The 20,301-nt window shown below is 45.9% G+C and overlaps 1 protein-coding gene across 11 annotated transcripts in view; it reads left to right on the forward strand.

Annotated features, from left to right (window-relative positions):
- TENM2 (teneurin transmembrane protein 2) overlaps positions 1 to 20,301 on the forward strand; it is a 530,300-nt gene that overhangs the window by 455,898 nt on the left and 54,101 nt on the right. For 8 of the 11 annotated variants that reach the window (XM_082622423.1, XM_082622422.1, XM_082622414.1 and 5 more), the window contains 4 exons: positions 7,288 to 7,308; positions 10,468 to 10,700; positions 11,980 to 12,134; positions 13,522 to 14,396. In XM_082622423.1, coding sequence (XP_082478549.1) covers positions 7,288 to 7,308; positions 10,468 to 10,700; positions 11,980 to 12,134; positions 13,522 to 14,396 — 1,284 coding nt within the window. The remainder of the gene's footprint in view (positions 1 to 7,287; positions 7,309 to 10,467; positions 10,701 to 11,979; positions 12,135 to 13,521; positions 14,397 to 20,301) is intronic. The other 3 variants (XM_082622416.1, XM_082622418.1, XM_082622421.1) reach the window with 1 other exon arrangement.

A 20,301-nucleotide genomic window follows, 5' to 3' on the forward strand; every position in this document is an offset into this window, starting at 1 on the left:
ATTGCTCCCACTGCTACAAAATTTCCCTGGGTAAGTGGTGGCCGCATGTGGGGTTCTTCAGAGAATACAGATTCTTTGTGATGGGCTGAGGTTTAAAACCTAGGCCTGGAATCAGATAAGGACTAGGGGAAATGCTTTGTGTATCTATAAAACACTGCATGTGTATTTAGTACAGTTGTCGGCACCTTCCTTACAGCAAAGGAGAAAGCCTTCAGTCAAGGTGCTGGGGGTGGGACCTGGGTAGCCGTATTGTATAAAACCTTCACATGTGAATCTGATACATACTAAATAGTGAAAGGATCACTACTTTAAGCTGATGGTCCATTTCACGGGTTTCTAAAGTGGCACTTCTTAAAAATACAGATTCCTGGAGCCCACCCCCGGAGGCACTGGTTCAGTAAGTCTAGAGAAGGGCCAAGGCATCTTTTCTCTTTGACAGGCTCTGTAAAAGATTCTGATGCACATCAAAGTTTAAGAACCTCTAACATTCATTTATTAATTCAGGCATTTATATTGAGCACCTCTATGTGCTAGCTCTCTATGAATTTTCTGGATATCTCTGCACATTTACTAGGATCTGACTTAGAAGTACTGCATAGGCCTTGCTAGGTAACTTCTGGCCAACCCTAGGAGATTCCTCCTGGCCATTGCTAGCTACTGAGTCTGAAGTCCAGGTCTCTGTGCTGGACAAAAGCTCTTTGAAACTCTCTTTTCAGGAAAGTTGATTCTAGGCCCTCAAACCTAGAGAGGGATCTGTAAGTAGAGGGAGAAATGCAGTCTATAAATAAGGGAAATAATTCATTCAACAAGGCAAATATATACTATGTGCAGAACTGTCTGGCGAAGGGAAAAAAAAAACAAAAAAAAAAAACAGAGGAACAAGCAAAGCCTCAGTTGTGTTTGTGGCCTGATAGGGAATTTCAAACTAAATCATGTGGACAAATTAAAAAATTTTCAGGAAGCACCAAATGCCATAAGGAAACTCTAAGGGGGTAGGAAATAGGAGCCATGGTGGTGGGAAGGAGGCAGAAAGAAGCTTCGTAAGGTAAAGTCAGAGAAACCCCTCATACTAGGTGATATTTGAGGTGGGACCTGAATGATGAGATCAGCCACGTGAAGACCTGGGGGAGAGTATCCCAGGCAGAGAAAAGTTGTGCAAAAGCCCTAACATCAGCAAACAGCCTGCTTATTTAAGGGACTGATGGAAGTCCAGTATGGACTTCTGAGAGTGTCTCAGAGTGGGGCAGAGAGGTAGATAGGGGACCAGCACTTCAGGGTCTGAATGACCATGTCGACACGTGTGAATCGTATTCTGCTTTTAAATTTATTTTATTGAAGTATCGTTGATTTACTGTGTCGTGTTAATTTCTGCTGTACAGCAAAATGATTCAGTTATACATACATATGCATTCTTTTTCATTTTCTTTTCCATTATGTAATGCACAGCCATTGGAATTTGAAGTAGGAAGGGGGGTGGAGCTGACAGGATCTGATTTGCATTTTTTAAAGAGGACTCTGGCTATTGGGTGAAGAATGGACTGTTGGGGTGTAAGACTACAGTTGGGAGCTGTAGCAATTGTCCAGGATTTGGATGATGGTGAGACGGACTAGGGTGGTAGCAGGGGAGATGGAGAGCTTCCAATTGGGATATATTTTCGAAGTAAACCTGATAGGAATTGTGTTTATAGGGGGTAAAACAAATGAGGGAAAAAAAGAGAGAGGAGAGGAGAATCAAGGGTGATGCTAGGATTTTGACCTGAGCAGCCAAATGGGCAGTGGTATTTTCTGAGGCAGCTTCAGCTGCCAAGTGAAGGACTTAGAAGAAGTCACAGGGTGCACCTACATTTTGTGTCTCTGAGGCCCCTTCTGGGGGAGAGATCAGTGCTCTGACCACCAGAAAGTGATGCTGAGTGTTCTGAGGAGCTGATACTGTGCCAGGCACTGGGAGGGATAAAAGGAGAGAAGAAAACCCAGCTTCCACCCAAGAAGGTTCCAGCCTCAGTGATCAGTGATCCAGGATGTGTTTACCAGGCATTAGGGTGGGTCAGGCCCATGATGGGCTCTGAGGGTCCAAAGGGGGATGGATCCCAGGCTCAAAGAGCACCCATTCGAGGGTGAGAGATGGGGACCTGGGCAAGGAAAGGCAATTCAAGCTGAGTGTTCTAGAAGAGCCAACAACCAACCATCGTGGAAACACAGAGGGGGAGGCCATGGGGTAGAGTAAGAGGGTGTAATCACCGAAAGGCGAACAGTGAGAGGAAGGAGGACTCAAGAGTGGAAGAGGCTGGATAATCCTCAGACTGTCAAAATGACAACCAGACAAGCCACCCTCCTAGAGCTCCCCAACTAGGTCCCTTTCCTAGTATGTTTACTTCCTTTTTTACCCTAGTAAAGCATCTTCTTTGTAGGCATCCTCTGGGCAGTGGGGAGCCCTGAAAGCAGTCAGGGAAGCGGGTGGAGCTAGCGCTGGGCTTTTCCATGAGGGCTGCATGATTTCATCTGGCATTTGTCACCCTCCACATCTGGCCCTTACTTCTTTGTCACCTCTCTCCCTGCTCAGAGCCACATCAGCCCTTGCCTGCCCATCCCCGCATCCACACCTTGACTCACTCTACTTAAAATAACCTTCTCTACCTCATCTCCCTCATCAGTTCCATCTTTAAGACTGGGCTCTTCCATGAAGCCCAGTCTCCCCAAGCAGAAATAATTCTCTCCCTCCCCTGGGCCACTTAACTCTAATTTTCCACAAAGGTGACACCATTGACTGCCTTGTTTTTTAGCTATTTCTGCAAGTCTATAGGGCCCCAGGATGTGAACTTCTATAGAGCTGACATCTTTGCCCCTTGATGCCCAGAGCAGTGCCTGGCCCACAGGAGGGGGTCAAGACATGTTGCTTGAGTTAAAGGGGACAAAGACCAGCATCCACCGTTTGGTTGGAGTTTGTCCCTGATTCCACGTCTCTGAAGTTGCAGGGGCCACAACATCAGTGGTACAAGCTAAGGGCCCACGTGGTGACATTGAGGACAGCTGTGGAGAAGTGTAACTGTCAATTCCCCTTCACGGCTGTGTGATTTTATTTTTCCCCCTTTTTAACCGCCTTTGGACTTGCTCTTGTTTTATCAGCCAGGTATCCAGGCGATTAGAAGTTGAGCTTTAACAAGAACACTGGTTTGATTCCTCTTTTCTTCCCACTACATACCTGAAAACAAAGGGATGTCAATCCCCTCTCTTCAAAACAGTAACCAGCAAAGGGCGGGGAGGTGGGGACGCGTGGGCGGGCAGGGAGAGACCTGTCGTGCTTCTATCTTTTCTCCATTGTGAGTTGGCAGCTGAATGATCCAGTTTCGGGAGTCGGTGCCCATCCCTGTCTCACTTACCCAACCCAGAGCTGAGCCTCCGAACCTGAATTTTATTTAAATATTCGCTCTCCTTCTTCCTTGCTTCTTCCTTTGCCTAACAAAACATGCAGGGGCAGAGTTCTATGTGCTTGAAAAACTTCTGATGGTAGCAGGAGCCTTATTCCTAGGTAAACCGGTTATCACCTGCCAGCTCCAATTCCACTGGCATTCAAGACATTTTCAACACCCACCTCCCCAGAAAGCCTGATACCCCACCTCTAGGAGCCCATTTCCCTTCTCATAACTATCACCCTCTTCAGATGGTCCTTGGAAAACCCAGGCCCTGGGGAATACAGTAAGTCTGTCAGTCACTCACCTTATAGGGTGAACTTCGGTCAGTGGAAAAGCTTTCCTGTCTCCCCCATTTGAGACTATCTCAAGACGTGAACCCCAGTGTGCGGCAGTAAATGATAATGGACGGGACAGTGTCTCTCTGCCTTTTCTTAACTTGGCCCCTTTCCATAAACATAAGAATCTCACACTTTCCTTCATGTTTGAAATTCTAATTTTCTTTTCATTTTCCCATTATAAAATTATATTATGATATGAACTGTGCTTTTTTTCCAACTAAAGCACTTCCCCATGCTGAGACTCTGACGATGGTATTGGGGTAGGTCAGCAGCATCATTGCACCAGGGAGGATGTTTAGGGGAGGGAATGGTCTGGCCCAAATGTGTGAGTGCTAGAGAGGGAAGAGACGCAAGAGAAGTGGGAGCCTAGGAAGGCGGGCAAGGGCAGCAGAAATTGAAAGTAAGCTTCACCAAAGGCCAGCTTTGCCTGAGAGTACAGCTCCAACAGACCCTGCTTAATGCCAACGTAGAACATTAGGGAGGAGAATGAGATTGTAGTCAGAGAGGAGTGCTTTCTCTGTGAGGTCAGGGTATAAACATGGAGGTCAGGAAACAAAATATAACACAGCACCTACCCAGAGTAACAATGACAACAGTAGTTCCATAAAATTTTGGACAGTTCTTGGCACTGTGTTCAAAGCTCTTTCACCAAGGAGGTACCCAGGTTTCATGGGACCTGAATCTTACGCAATCTTGGAATGAAACTGACTATTGTTTAGGATAAGAAAAGAAACCAAAACAAATTGAAAATTTTGAAAGTCTGACAACTAGTGCAAACATCACAAAATCCAGACAAATAACCTAAAATTTGTTGTTAATTAACTATTACACTTCCATGATATATGACTTCTCCATTGAGCACTCCACTTTCTGTTACGATGCTAGGTGAGTTGGCACAGTAGGGCAGGAGGATTCCTGAAAGCCGTGAGTACCAGAATGGCTAGCAACCATCTAAAAGATGGTAGAAGAGCCTCCCTGGTGCCGCAGTGGTTGAGAGTCCACCTGCCGATGCAGGGGACACGGGTTCGTGCCCCGGTCCGGGAAGATCCCACATGCCGTGGAGCGGCTGGGCCCGTGAGCCATGGCCGCTGAGCCTGTGCGTCCGGAGCCTGTGCTCCACAACGGGAGAGGCCACAACAGTGAGAGGCCCGCATACCGCAAAAAAAAAAAAAAAAAAAAAAAAAAAAGATGGTAGAAGGACCATGTATGAGCTGCATAAGCACATCTGCCTAAAACTGAACTATATTTATTTCAACTCACTTCTCTTTAGTTAGAACTAAAACATTCAAACAAAAACTGTGGCCACTCCAACTCCACCCTGTTCTGTGGCACAGAGGGATAGAATTGGAATGGAAAGAGACAAGAGTCTCAACTTATTGCAGCTTTGTGATTCTGAGCAGAACGTGAGGGATTGGAACTCATCCAGGGCAGGGTCTGGCAGCGCTAAGGGAAGCAGCCTATTCCTTCCTCCACTCAAGAACCCATTCTTCCAGCCCTTACTCTCTCCAGGGCTCTCTACTAAGAATCAGCCGTATGGAGATGAGTCATTCATGTCCAGATTTACTTACTCACTTCTGTTCACGATGAAGCTAGGAAGACAAGCACACACACATAAATCACAAGACAGCCTGCTGAGAGCTCCCTGAGACAAGCGGAGAAGGCTTGGAGATACCCTGAAGGCTTTGCAGGGGAGTCATTGAGACTCCACAGTGTGAAGAGCTAACCCACCTCAATTCTTGAATCTGAGACACCACTTTTTCCTCAAAGGGTTGGTTTCTTTGAAGCCGTGGACGCAAAGCCTAGGCCTGTCCCTTGTAAGTAGGGCACCTATGCTCTTCTGTTGGGTTGGCCCAAAAGTTCGTTTGGTTTTAAGAAAAATAAAAGACCTTTTTCATTTTCACCAAGAACTTTATTGAACAAAGGATTCATTAATTGAACGAACATTTTGGCCAACCCAATACATAGACTGACTCGCTGGTGCCTTATTTGGGTTTGTTGCCTGCTAAGCACCCACTCTGCTAATGGCCCTGGTCTGGAATAGCGGTGACCTCAGCCTTTCTCCAAAGTTCAGATCTACTTGATCATTTGGACTCTGCAGTCTCAGTGACTTAGTCCCCCCTGCCTTCTCCTTCCCCCAACACAGGTATTATATTAATCAACTTAAAGCAGATGTTCTTAGCAAAGAAGTAGGTCAGGTCTGCAGACCCAAATCCCAACCAGTCTTCACAAAATCTTGACTAAAAAAAAGTGGAATTGATATTGCAATAATTAAGAGCCAAATATGACTACCACTGGTGGCAGATAACATTTCACTTTCATTAAGCAATATAAAATAGATGCGAGAATTCCTGGCTGCCACCCTGACACACCAGGCTTTGCAGAAAGAATCTTAAATTGCACTATGTCAGTCAGAGCTCAGGAGTTATCAGCATCATTTAATTAACTTTTTTTTAATGCAAAAACTAACATGTTGGAATAAAATATAGAAATGTAATCCCTGTGCAAACCCACCACTAATGATGGCCCCCGGCAGAGACCTGAGCTGCACCCAGGCAGGAATCAGGGCATTAAACCCTCTTTGTTCCTTCCCTGAAGCCTCCTCCCTTAGCTAGAAGGGAAAGAGGGGTCGGGGGTTTCTTCCCCGTTGCCCTAGGAGCCTCGGGAGTGGGGAGCACTTCTCTGTTTAAGGCCCTAGCCTCTCTCCTCTTCTCCTGAATGCCCTTAAGATTCAGCCACTCTCCTGTTGAAACTGACGTGTATTTTTATCCTTAAAAGAAAACAGAAGCAACACTTTGACTAGTTTTCCAAAAAAGAATGTTACCTGGAGTCTTTGGCTCCAATTACGAGAGGATGGTATCGCCTGTGATTTTCACTGATGGGTGTTATCTGTAAGAAAGGATGCAGACTTGGGGGCCCACGCGTGCGAGGGAGGTGGGGAGAGAGGAGGGGGCCAGGAGCAGAACGAGGAGATGGTTGAGACTCTCAGGGTTCAACAGGGTGTTTGGCAAATGCAGTTGGCTGTGGGCAGGGCCGCTCTCCCTCTCGGGTGGTACAGACTCTGTAATGCACCAATGGCAAGTAGGTGGTTCAGGCATCACCACACCCAAGGCGGATGTTCCAAAGGCATCACAGCACTCTTGACGGCTGAGCTTGACTTTGGCTTCAGGATCCTTCCACTCCCGCCCTCCCAGCAGCCATTACCAATCGATAGGTGTTGGCACTCAAGAGGTAACCTGTGTGCCATCCCTTCATTAGCCTGTTTCACCTGTTGCCACCTGTGTCACGTAACGCCATACTGCTGGTCAGAGAATTCAAGCTTTCTTGCCTAGATTCTCCAATGGTCGGGAGGAATCCAAGATCAGGGGAGCTTTCCAGATAATCGTGCTGGGAGCTGTCAGCTAGAAGGGAAAAAAAAAAAAAGAAAAAGAGTGCCTTTTGGGGGGCCCCATTATACAAGAAACGAAAATGTTATGTTTGCTTTATCATCAGTTCTTCCACTAACTGTTTGTTCTTTTTCCTTCTGTTTTCTTTCTCTAAAGAAATAAAGAGTTTAAACATAGGTAAGATGAAGAAGTCTTTCCCATATAATTTGATATGGTTCGTTTGCGTCCTTGTGTTTGCTTTTTGTTTTGTGCTTTCTTGTGTAATGTTGTATATTTTTATGTACCAAATATAGTAACTTTTTATGTGCTAATTGTGTGTTGTGGATATGATAAGCTTTAGCAATTATGAAATTCAGTCAAAAAGGAACCAAATAAGCTGACAGTAGTTAGAATTTCCGGAAGATGCAAGTGCAAGGTAATGAACCCTCAGCAAACTTTCATCCCGACTGCTCAGTGCGGTCCATACTTGGCAAACTTCTGGCTTTTGTAAATGCTGGACTGGGTTCACAAAAGCTTTAATGAACTGGAAACGGGTCAAAAACTCATTTTCAAACTCCTTAATGATTTTTTCCCCCTGGATATATGGTCACTTTAAAAAAGAAAAAAAAAAACAAGTTAATTGCCAATCTGCTGGTCAGAATGAATCCAACAGTCAGATGCATTGGAAATTGCCATGGAATTCGATCACTTTTAAGTATTATGAAGGGTGTGAACCGAGTACTTTTTGTCTAAGTAGGCTTTGTCATTCAACTGCTCTGAGATCATCACCTAAACCATATTGGTCCAATTCACATATATGTGCATGTTGCTCTGGAGAGCTTCCTGTTACAAAGTTAGGAAAACTCCAGGTTGCACTAAAATAGAAGAAAAGGGACCTTCTTTTTATTTGGAAGAGGAGGAAAAAACAAAGCAATGTATTTTAATACTCAAGGGAATCCTTCTCTTCACTCCTTGAAATGAAGTTGGCAGAGGCTCCTGCATGATGTTAGGTCAAAATTAGACAAAGAATAAAGCTGTACAGGATCATCAAAGTCAGTGCAAAAGCCACGCGTAGGACTCCTCTGCCTCCACCATCTCAGGCACGCCCAAATTGGCTAGTTGTAGACACCCCCATTGGGCCAAATTTTTTAAAAGGCAGCAATGCCCCGGAAGGACACCCGCTTCAAACTTCTGTACTCCATCTGACCTTTGCCGTAGCCCCAGTGTGAAAGCATGGCCGTCCATCTCCCTGAGCTCCTCTGCAGGAATGTTGATTGAAATGAGTTATGAGGCCCTGGGAAGAATGGGCTCCCAGCAAGAACTGACCCCACCCCCTCAACTGGCTGCTCTTCTGCCAGAGATTTTGAAAAGCCTCCTTGAATTGGGCTCCCTAGAAAGTCCAGAATTAATTATCTTGCTCACAGACAGGCACAGGTGCGCAGTGCCCTGATTCTTCTGATGATGGCACCAGCTCCTGTGTGGTCAGTAACGAAGTACAGCGTCTAATTAGAAAATGGCATGAATTTTCCCTTTCTGCCCTAATTTGTTTTGCATGTATGGATAGTCTCTCAAGACTTAGTAGCCAAAAAAAGAAGAAGAAGGAAGGAAGGAAAGGAACCCAGGTAGCCTACTCTCCCAGACCTGTTATCTAGGCTGGAATTTTAGAAAGACCTTGACTTCTAGTTGATATGCCTTAATAGCAACCTGAGGAGAGGCTGGAATTAAAGACAGTCTCGACACACAAACTGTTCCTGAAAATGGCTTCCTTGTTCTTTTCTTCCTTAACTCAGGGAAGAACCCAAATGGTGGTGTTTTCATTAGTAATTTACCAGCTACTGTCTACAGGACAGACGTATCCAACACTACCATCGCCCTTACCTTCCCTTCACCTTTCCCAGCTCCTCTCTTCCCATAATTCCAAACTACAGTTGAAAAATAACTGGGTGGGGGGGGGGGGAAGACCTGTGCTCATTTTAGGCATGTGGCACCAAAACCTAGTCTCCCACACTAGGGCAGAGAGGCGTCTGCTGCCTGCATCCTAGGGGCAGGGATGCTAATCACCAGTGTGGGAATAGCATGAGTACCCATTCTGGTCTCAACCTCCAGCCAGTGACAGACACTGCAGAGGGATGAAAATGTAGGGTTGGAGCCAAAAGGGTCATGAGTGATGCTCTGATTTGACTCCTTTATTACCCCAATAAGGAATCTAGGACCCATCGTGGCCAAAAGACTTCCCTAGGTTCACCAGCTGGGTCCCAGTTGAGTTTAGAGTTTCCTGTGTCTTAGTCCTGAGCCAAGTTTATAGATCTTACCCTGTCCTCGTCAGCAACACACAGGACAGCTGGACGCACGGCAGAGAAAGAGATCCAGGTCTCTGAGGCTTCATGCTCTCCTAATTCATTTCCCCCACCCTGAGGTATCTCTCTCCTAGTGTGTCTTAGGGTCCTGGCAGATCCTGGGCCATGCCTGTGACCTCACTGTTACCCAAGATATGAAAACTACATCTCCTTCCTTTACAATTCAGATTCTGGACATGATATCGGCAAGATATCACATGTCATCACACAAGATACCAACTTTGTTCATATCCACAACCGAGGAACAGTAGAGAAGGTCTGAGGCTGAGGACGGGGGATGGCTCTGGGGAGCCGCCCATCACAAAGTTAGGAAAACTCCAGGTTGGCCCAGTATTCATGATCTAGTACCTTGGAGGCACTGAGGAAGCATAGATTAAAAAGAGGACATTGTTGGGCTTCCCTGGTGGCACAGTGGTTGAGAGTCTGCCTGCCGATGCAGGGGACGCGGGTTCGTGCCCCGGTCCGGGAAGATCCCACATGCTGTGGAGTGGCTAGGCCCCTGAGCCATGGCCGCTGAGCCTGCACGTCCGGAGCCTGTGCTCTGCAACGGAAGAGGCCACAACAGTGAGTGCGAGGCCCACGTACCGCAAAAAAAAAAAAAAAAAAAGAGGACATTGTCCCGTGGAAGCGTTCCTCAGCCCCACTTGCAGACATAGTAAACCCACGGGGTAAAGAAAGGAGGCCGGCACCCACAAGACACAAACACAAAAGCAGTATCAGAGTGAGATCTTTCGCAACAGCTAAATGAAGCAATGGTATTCTAGCATGAAGGAAAGCGATGCATTCTCTGATAGCGTGAGGAGCTTAAGTCCAATTAGAAGCAGCTAAGAGCCATGACATGTTAGAACACTAACTTACTACGTTAGATTCTTTCCAGTTCACTAAAGTGGAAGGACAGCGGAGGTGGGTAGAGTCTTGCTGGGATTTCTGTCATCTCTTTGATCCAGGAGGTCAGCTGCATAGCCCCTTATCATTCGTCTCTGTACTTCCTCTCCTAAAGCAACAACCCAGCACACAAGTACTATCTGGCGGTGAACCCTGTGTCCGGCTCTCTCTACGTGTCTGATACCAACAGTCGGCGAATCTACCGAGTCAAGTCTCTGAGCGGAGCTAAAGACCTGGCCGGGAATTCAGAAGTTGTGGCAGGGACGGGAGAGCAATGCTTGCCCTTCGACGAAGCCCGCTGCGGGGATGGAGGCAAGGCTGTGGATGCCACCCTGATGAGCCCTCGAGGTAGAGGCTGCAGAGGAAGAAAGCCCTTCCCCAAAGAGAGCTTGCCACACGCATGGCTCCCTCCCTGTTGGAACTGAACTAAGCCCAGGCAGTCCCAAACACAGCTTCCCCTAGAATAATTTAACTCTGCTAGATGGCTTTGGTGTGTGGGTGAATGTTTCTTAAAGAAACCGGATTTATTTATTTGAGGTAAACTTCATCACCCGCAAATGTCTTTAAGGCTGCAAATGGAAAGCGGGGTGGATTTGCTCCTGGAGATTGCTGGCTGCTGCCAGTCACAGAGAGTCAGAAGGAAATGTTCGAGCCAGAGCGCCAGCTGTGTGGGCTGCAGACAGAACAGAGCCGGGTAGGAGGGCCTCCAACCACTCCACAGCTGTTCTGTTAGATAATAGTGTATCTAAAGTCAAAAGCACAGTACCTGACATTTTGCAAATGCCCCATAATGGTAGCAATTAAGAATGGGTATCATTTCCAAGGGCCTGGATTTGGGGGCGGGGGCCGGGGGAGTGCAGTTCTTGGCCCTGATGGATCTCTGTTTGAAAAGGGCTAACTGAAGGTTAAGGGCATGTTAAAAAAAAACAAAAGGAAAAAAAAAGAAGGTTAAGGACCTGTCATTTGGAGGTCCAATTCTTGTTAGCATTTTTAGCTATGCTGAAAGCACACAGCAGCATGAAATAAGGACGGGGAGCCTTGGGCTTGCGCCCTGGGGTGAAAATGCAAAAGAAATAGAAGCTGCTGTCTGCCTCTTACCAAGGGAGTGCTAAGACCAGCATTCCCCCCAGAGTATCGATGGAGTCAAGGAGGCTTCACTGGGAATACTTCCTGGAGGATACTTGTTGACTTAGGAGTTTGTGACTGCAAGGGTCGCTGTTTCCCAACCTCACTGTTGCAGTCAGTTGTGAAGGGTATTCAAGTAATTTACTACCAATAATTTTTTAAGCAGTGAACTTGGGAAAATAACATCTTTTCTAAAAAGAGCAGATGCAAAATGATCTCCCCATTCCTTCATTTGCAGCCTTAGTTCACTTGCAGCCCAAGGTTCGTTCTTTGGCTGCGTGGTGAAACAGCCAGTGCCCCAGGAATTAGGCAGATCTAGCACAGTGCCCCTGAGAAGGGGTATCGCCTTAAAAGATTGAGAGCCACAGCTCTCAGTGTGCTACTCCAGTCAGGTCCCTAATCCAAGAAGGTAATGCCCGGTAGGGCATCCCTACCCCCCAACCCCATCCTGCCAGCCCTGCTCTTTGCCAAGAGACGCACTCCCACTGTTTGTCTTGCTCAGGTATTGCAGTTGACAAGAACGGGCTCATGTACTTTGTCGACGCCACCATGATCCGCAAGGTTGACCAGAATGGAATCATCTCCACCTTGCTGGGTTCCAATGACCTCACTGCTGTCCGGCCACTGAGCTGTGACTCCAGCATGGACGTGGCCCAGGTGGGACTCACTCACTCTCTCTCTCTCTCTCTTTCTTTCTCTCTTTCTCTCTCTCTCTCTTTCTCTCACTTCTCATCACTACACCACACCTGGTTCTGGGCCTGAAGTTCTCACCTGGGGCCTGTTTGGGTTGGAAGTGGAGGGGGAGGAGGTGATATAGATACAGATCCCAGGTTTGTTTGAAGAAGGCTTCAGGTGAGCTAGACAGCAGGATGGAATGGGACATGTCAGATAAAAATGAGAGAGAAGTAGAAAAAGAGAATGGGAGAGGGAAATTCTGCCCAGAAGAGTGGAGCTGGTGACACACTCCAGCCATGGCAGATTATAGGGTAGGAGTTACCGTGTAATTACCTTTCTTCTTCATCATTATTGCAGGTTTGAGAATGTACCATACAGTATTACATGTCAATCAGAACTTCCCTGTTAATCTGAAATGATTGCATCCTCACTAGATAAACCTTTACTTTGCGCAGTAGTAACTAAAGCAGATCCCTCTGCGATGTTCCCCCAAGTGATAGTCTTTTAGTCCAGGTTCTTACCTGTTGGCAGAGAACAGAGGCTCACTCGAATGTACCACAGGAGAAATGGGACTTTATACTTCTTTTTTAAAATTTTTATTGGAGTATAGTTGATTTACAGAAACGGGACTTGAATATAAGGGTCTTCAAACAACCTGGAGTCTATGTTTACTCTTCCAAAAGGGCCTTTTCCACCCTCGGTCAACTTCATAATTTCAGCTCAAGTTCCTCAACTAGTTACTGAGTTACTGAGGTTCCTCACTAGTTACTGAGGTTTTCATTTCAGATTCTGCAGAGAAGGGATGTGTTTGGTCCAGTTCACTTTTTCAAGCAAACACTCAGGTTGTAGTTCGCTGGCCAGCCTGTGCATTGGCTGCCCTTGGGTCAGGGACACCTTCTAAACCATGTGGCTCCTTGTCGTGAATCGGATAAAGATGCTAAATGAACCTAGCCTTCTCAGGGCCACAGCTTGGTGAGCAGAGTATGGGCTGCATCACACTAGCCCTCTGTGCTGTGAACCACCTAACTGTATGTGATGACTCTGACCCTGGTCCAGTTATCTGGGGCTGTCAAGAGCATCATGGGTAGAACTGGTGACCTACTCTAGCCATGACCTACTCTAGCCACAGCAGTTGATAAAGCAGGAGATGTCTGTTCCAAGTTACTTCTTCGCTATTGCGTACACCCAGCATAGGCAATGAGCAAGTGGTTCCATGATGGGCGCGTCTCGTACAGTGTGTTAGTAAAAAAAAAAAAAAAAAAAGTCAGTCTTTTCTCCCAGTTGCATAAAATCAATAGAAGTGCCCTGCACAGTTAAACACTGAGCACATTAGAGGCTATTCTTGAATTTGGTGCCATATCATCCACAGGTTCGCCTGGAATGGCCAACAGACCTTGCCATCAACCCCATGGACAACTCCCTGTATGTTCTAGAGAACAACGTCATCCTTCGCATCACCGAGAACCACCAAGTCAGCATCATTGCGGGACGCCCCATGCACTGCCAGGTTCCTGGCATTGACTACTCGCTCAGCAAACTAGCCATTCACTCTGCTCTGGAGTCAGCCAGTGCCATTGCCCTCTCTCACACTGGGGTCCTCTATATCACCGAGACAGATGAGAAGAAGATTAACCGTCTACGCCAGGTAACAACCAATGGGGAGATCTGCCTTTTAGCGGGGGCAGCCTCCGACTGTGACTGCAAAAACGATGTCAATTGCAACTGCTACGCAGGAGATGATGCCTATGCGACTGATGCCATCTTGAATTCCCCATCATCCTTAGCTGTAGCTCCCGATGGTACCATCTACATCGCAGACCTCGGAAATATTCGAATCAGGGCGGTCAGCAAGAACAAGCCCGTCCTGAATGCTTTCAACCAGTATGAGGCTGCATCTCCTGGAGAACAGGAGTTGTACGTCTTCAACGCCGACGGCATCCACCAGTACACTGTGAGCCTGGTGACAGGGGAGTACTTGTACAATTTCACGTATAGTGCCGACAATGATGTCACTGAGTTGATTGACAATAATGGAAATTCCCTGAAGATCCGTCGGGACAGCAGTGGCATGCCCCGCCACCTGCTCATGCCTGACAACCAGATCATCACTCTCACAGTGGGCACCAATGGAGGTCTCAAAGTCGTGTCCACGCAGAACTTGGAGCTTGGCCTCATGACCTATGATGGGAACACTGGCCTCCTAGCCACCAAGAGTGATGAAACCGGATGGACAACTTTCTATGAGTAAGTAGATTTTTAAAGTAGTTCCTAATAGTACTCACCCTACCCTCGCTGGCGTCAGGACTGGCCGTCCGTGTAGCTTTTAGAATTGTTTACTCGGGTTGTCTTCCTAACTTGAATGCCCCAGGTTATTCCCGTCCCCTGACTCCTCAATGATTTGCACTGTTGGGTGTCTGGTATTGAACATCCTCCCTCCAAGAGTTGGGAATGCCTGTTGCCTGCTTGCCCCTCCAATTTCAGGATATTGGACATGCAAGGCGCCTGAGAGATCAAGTGTTGATTAACTTTGCTGATTGTTCATGTTTGCCATGGGTGCGGAAATTAGAAACTAAAAAGCAGGATCCTGATGGGGCTCCTGTAATTTGCCAATAGGTCCAGCAACACACTTGATTGCACAGACAGGTAGATAAACTCTGAATTTCCTCTTTAGCAGAAGCAGATCAATACAGATAAAGTGCTAGGTATATTAAAAGATGTGAGAGCTGGGCATATTTCCCCTAACAATTATCTCATATTTGATAGTCCCGCTGTTTGTTTTACCAAAAAGCTCTTTTCCCTCGCTCCTGCAGGCAGTTCTTGGTCCAGCTGCCTGCTGCTGCAGGTATTAACCAGTGGCATGCTGGTGGGAGGAAATTGCTAAGGCATGATTCGCTGGCTGAGACAGGGATGGAATTTATAAGTATCTGGCTCTCCTTGATGGTGAAGGATCTGGCTAACCACTATCTATTTGGAGTCGTTGCTTGCTTTCCGTCTAGGTGTTGCTGCCAGCTGAGAATTTAGTGAGTTGGCAAGGTGTTGTCACAGAAGGAAGGAGGGACAGGGGAGAGAACAGAAGACCTCATTGTTGATCAGTTTTACTTTCAGGGATATGCACTTCCTGTTTGCATTCCAGTGGGTTTGGGAGAATGTAAAGGAAGCTGTTGCCACCTCCTGGAAACTGGCTGCACTGCAGAATTGCTTGCCCTTGCTCTCCTTCCTTCTTTGGGCCAAGCTGTCTTTCTCAGACTTCTGAAGCACCCTAACATCCTTCAGACACTGGGACTTGATCACACTTTATCAGCCAGTGACTCTGTCCCTGAAGGCACCATCTAAGTGCCGTCTTTAGCTCTCACACCAAGTTAGGCTAAAGCTACACTTTCACCCAAACGCCTCCTAGATTCTCATCTTCTCTTCTGGAAGTTGCACCTGAAGACTCAATGCATTTCAGAGAGACTTGGTGTCATCCTCAGGAGGCCAGTGTGAAGTAGGCCTGACTTAAGAGGCTCTAGTAACAAAGTTCATCCGGACTGAGGTGCATCCTGAGGCAGGACCTCCAACTGGAAGAGTATCTTCCAGAAGGGGCCCCTAGCTGAATGAAAACAAGGTTACGGCTTTTGTTTGTTTGTTTTTTCTAATGTTCGTTCAGAAGTTACATGGAAGCATAATTTTTTTCTCTCTTGATATGAAGAGCTGCTTTTTTTCCCATACTGTTGAGTTGGTAAATTATCATACATTCTCCATTGTAGGGGTTCAGTGCGTATGGCTTTCTTGGCCTCCTAAACAAGATGGTAATTTTTTTCTGTTTTGTGGTATGTTTTACACATGGTCAGCAAGTTGGTTGTTTAAAAATCAGAGACAGACTCTACTTCCCGTGGGGACCGCAGTAGCCTTAGTGAAAACTTTAGAGAAAGGAGTTAACAGAGTGATGAACAAAACCACACAGAGGCCTTGAGGCTCTTATAAAACAATCTGTCCTTCAGTGAGTGCTTGTAAGAGCACCTGCCTTCTGCATAGTGCTTTATAGGTAGAGAAGCCTTTCGTCCGCCCACCCATCACAACGACCTTCTAAGTACAGGTGTGATTATCCTCATTTTATGGATAAAGAAATTGAGGCTCAGAGATGTGAAGCCACCACCACCCCCGTCACCCCGCCCCCAAGGCCCCAGAGAGAGCCAGCGGTGCAGCAGGACTCCAATCCAGGTCTCCAAGTCTCGCCTTCTTTGCGTTACACACCAGTGTCCTGAAGCAGGGCTGTGAGTAGAATTGGGAACTCCTGCCTTCCTTTGGATTCCAAAAGGGAACTCACCTGTCCCAAAAGTTGGGGGAAGGTACGACCCCTAAAGACAAATTCCTCCTTGACTCTGGGAGCGGGAGAGAAAGGTGAGGAAAAATAACACTGTTGAATTATCCTGGCCCTATTCGATGGTCGGTCAGTTTCAGAAAGTTCCAGGAAGCCCCAGCCTTGGAATTGAACTTTCCCCAGATGTAGGCCACTGGGTCCTGATAGAAGATGTAGCCTGGTGGGTATATCTCTGAGAGAACACAGGTTTTCACAGCCTTCCCCAGAAGACAGCACAGTATACCAGAAAGCTCCTGGATCTTGGAGTCAGGAAGACAAGGATATGAATGCCATATACTTACTTATTGACTTTGGACAAGTTACCTAACCTCTCTGAGCCTCAGTGTCCATACATCTGTCAAGTGGGGATAATAATGCAAACCGTATAGGGGCACTGTGATAATTCACTGAGATGATATATTGCTACTTTTAGAAATTAGCAAAGCACCTGGCATATAGAAATTCAATGAAGGGTAGATGCTAATGGGATTGAGAGAAGCAGTTGATTTATCGCACCTCTATCTCCATCCCACCCCCTCAGATTCCAAAGAACCAATTGCATAGTGGATACAGGGGTCAGGTAGCTGGAGATTCGTTTTGGAGAAGCAGAATTGAAGAATGCAGTTTTCACATTCGGTCTTTCCTTACTACTCCACTTGGAATTTATCCCGCTCTCTCCCCATGCCCCCGTGCTTCTGCGCCGCCCCCATCCCCTGCCAGGGCAGAGCCTGCCTTAGTAAACCTGGGGCCCAGAGGAACAGAAAACGCGTCACCCTCAAGGACAGGAAGAGAGAAACTGTAAAGGGCTATTCCAGTCCTGAGCAACTCCTCCCAACCAAGCAACTGGGGAAGGAGTGAATATCGGATCAGAGGGAGGGAGGGAGGGAGGGAGGGATGGAAGTTGCCTTTCCACGGAGTAGGGTTCAAGAGTTACTTCCTGGAATAAGCAGGCGCTGCAATTCAAGGAGCCTGGAACGGGTCCCTTTAACTGTTACCTTTCTCCCACATCCTCTTTGTGTTGGGAAGTGCCTCACAGAGAGCTCGGCAGGAATGGAGCAGACGTGGGAATGCCTTCTGGAAGTTCTGTGGTGTCTGCTAAGTCCTCGGACTGGGGGAGAGTGGCCTGTATTCCTGACAGTCACAGGACTGTACTTAAAATTACAACCACCACTACACGTGCTCTCTCTCTTCTCCCGCCTTGATTTCAATCCTTTCCACTGGTCACCATCTGACATACTCCATATATTTGTATTAATTATTATTGGAGTATAGTTGCTTTACAATGTTGTGCTAGTTTCTGCTGTACAGCAAAGTGAATCAGCTATATGTGTACATATATTCCCTCTTTTTTTGGATTTCCTTCCCATTTAGGTCACCACAGAGCACTGAGTAGAGTTCTCTGTGCTGTACAGTAGGTTCTCATTAGTTCTCTCTTTTATACATAGTAGCAATAGTGTGTGACATACACTATAGTTTAGACTTCAGTTTATTTTGACTCTCTCCATCTAGCTTGCACACATCATGATAGCAAGGATTTTCATCCATTTTGTTCCTAGCCGTGTCCCCAGAGCCTTGAACAGTGCCTGGCACATAGTAGGAAGTCAGTGAATAGATGTTGAAGAAATGAGTCAGATGCAGCCTCCAGCCCCACATGAGTCAAGGCAGGACTGGTTCCACTGGGTCGCCATGAGGTCCCATTACTGGAACTCATAACTCCTTGCCAGGATGTGCAGAGTTATTTGCAAAGAGACCTGAATCTGGAGATACTCACTCCATGGGTATAGGAAGCAGAATCTCCCTTAAAAGTTAAAGAAGATCTATTTTCTCCCTCTGGCCCCTGAGAGTCTGGCCTCAACCCCAATCCGCTCTTCCCCAAAAGTAGACTCTCCAGTTCCTACTGTTTATCTCACAATGAAGCGCAGCAATCTATACATCGTAGGTGTCCAGGTAATACAGTGGATTGGAATTAAATCGCTGCCTGGGGCTCCCAGAATACACTCCTCACATTGTCCCTGCTTGGCAGCAAGACTTGGGGACACTAAGCTCCCTATATCAATACATGTAGAATTGTTTAATTTTCTTATTTATTGAGGTAAAATTAACATATAACATTATGTTAGTTTCAGGGGTACAACATAATGATTCAGTATTCGTATATATTGTGAAATGATCACCACAGCAAGTCTAGTTAACGTCTGTCACCATATAGTTACAAAAAAATGTCTTACTTGTGATGAGAACTTCCAGGTTCCACTCTCTTAGCAACTTTCAGATAGGTAATACAGTATTATTAACTATAGTTACCATGCTGTATATTAGATCCCCATGACTTATTTATTTTAAAACTGAAAATGTGTACCTTTTAAAATTGATTTTATTGATGTCTAGGTGATTTACAACATTGTGTTAATTTCTGCTGTACAGCAAAGTGATTCAGTTTTACATACATATATATAGTCTTTTCATTATGGTTTATCACAGGATATTGAATATAGTTCCCTGTGCTGTACAGTAGGACCTTGTTGTTTATCCATTCTAATATATAACAGTTTGCATCTGCTAATCCCAAACTCCCAATCCATCCCTCCCCCACCCAACCTTCCCCTTGGCAACCACAAGTCTGTTCTCCAGGTCTACGAGTCTGTTTCTGTTTCATGGATAGGTCCATTTATGTCATATTTTAGATTCCACATATAAGTGATATCATGTGGTCTTTCTGGCTTACTTAGTATGATAATCTCTAGTTCCATCCATGTTGCTGCAAATGGCACTATTTCATTCTTTTTTATGGCCGAGTAGTATTCCACTGTATATATGTACCCCATCTTCTTTATCCATTTCCCTGTCGATGGACACTTAAGGTTGCTTCTGTGTCTTGGCTATTGTGAATAGTGCTGTTTTGAACATAGGAGTGCGTGTATAGTTTTGTCTGGCTATACGCCCAGGAGTGGGATTGCTGGATCATATGGTAACTCTATTTTTAGTTTTTTGAGGAACCTCCATACTGTTTTCCATAGTGGCTGTATCAGTTTACATCCCCACCAACAGTGTAGGAGGGTTCCGTTTTCTCCACCCTCTCCAGCATTTCTTACTTGTAGACTTTTTAATGATGGCCGTTCTGACCGGTGTGAGGTGGCACCCCATTGGAGTTTTGATTTGCATTCCTCTAGTAGTTAGTGACGATGAGCATCTTTTTATGTACCTGTTGGCCATCTGTGTGTCTTCTTTGGGAAAGTGTCTATACAGATCCTCTGCTTATTTTATAATCAAATTATTTGCATTTTTTGCTATTGAGTTGTATGAATTCTTTATATATTTTGGATATTCTTCCCTTATCAGATAGGTGATTTGCAAATATTTTCTCTCGTTCAGTGTAGTGCCTTATTTTGTGGATGATTTCTTTGCTGGGCAAAAGCTTTTTAGTTTGATATAATCCCACTTGTTGGTTTCTGCTTTTATTGCCTTTGCTTTTGTGTCAAATGCAAAAAAAAAAATCACGAACACTAATGTCACAGAGCTTACCGCCTATATTTACTTCTAGGAGTTTTATAGTTTCAGGTCTTACAGTCAAGTTTTTAATCCCTTTGGGTTAATTTTGTGAGTGGTATTTTGTGAGTGGCATAAGATAGTGTTTCATTCTTTTCCATGTGGCTGGCCAGTTTTCCCAACACCACTTTTTGAAGAGACTGTTCTTTCCCCCATTGTATATTCTAGGCTCCTTTGTCATAAGTAAATTGACCATGTGTGTGTGGGTTTATTTCTGGGCTCTCGATTCTGTTCCATTAGTCTGTGTGGCTGTTTTTTATTCCA

Source organism: Mesoplodon mirus (genome assembly GCF_964341445.2).
Source record: "Mesoplodon mirus genome assembly, chromosome: 5".
NCBI classification, from domain to species: domain Eukaryota; kingdom Metazoa; phylum Chordata; class Mammalia; order Artiodactyla; family Ziphiidae; genus Mesoplodon; species Mesoplodon mirus.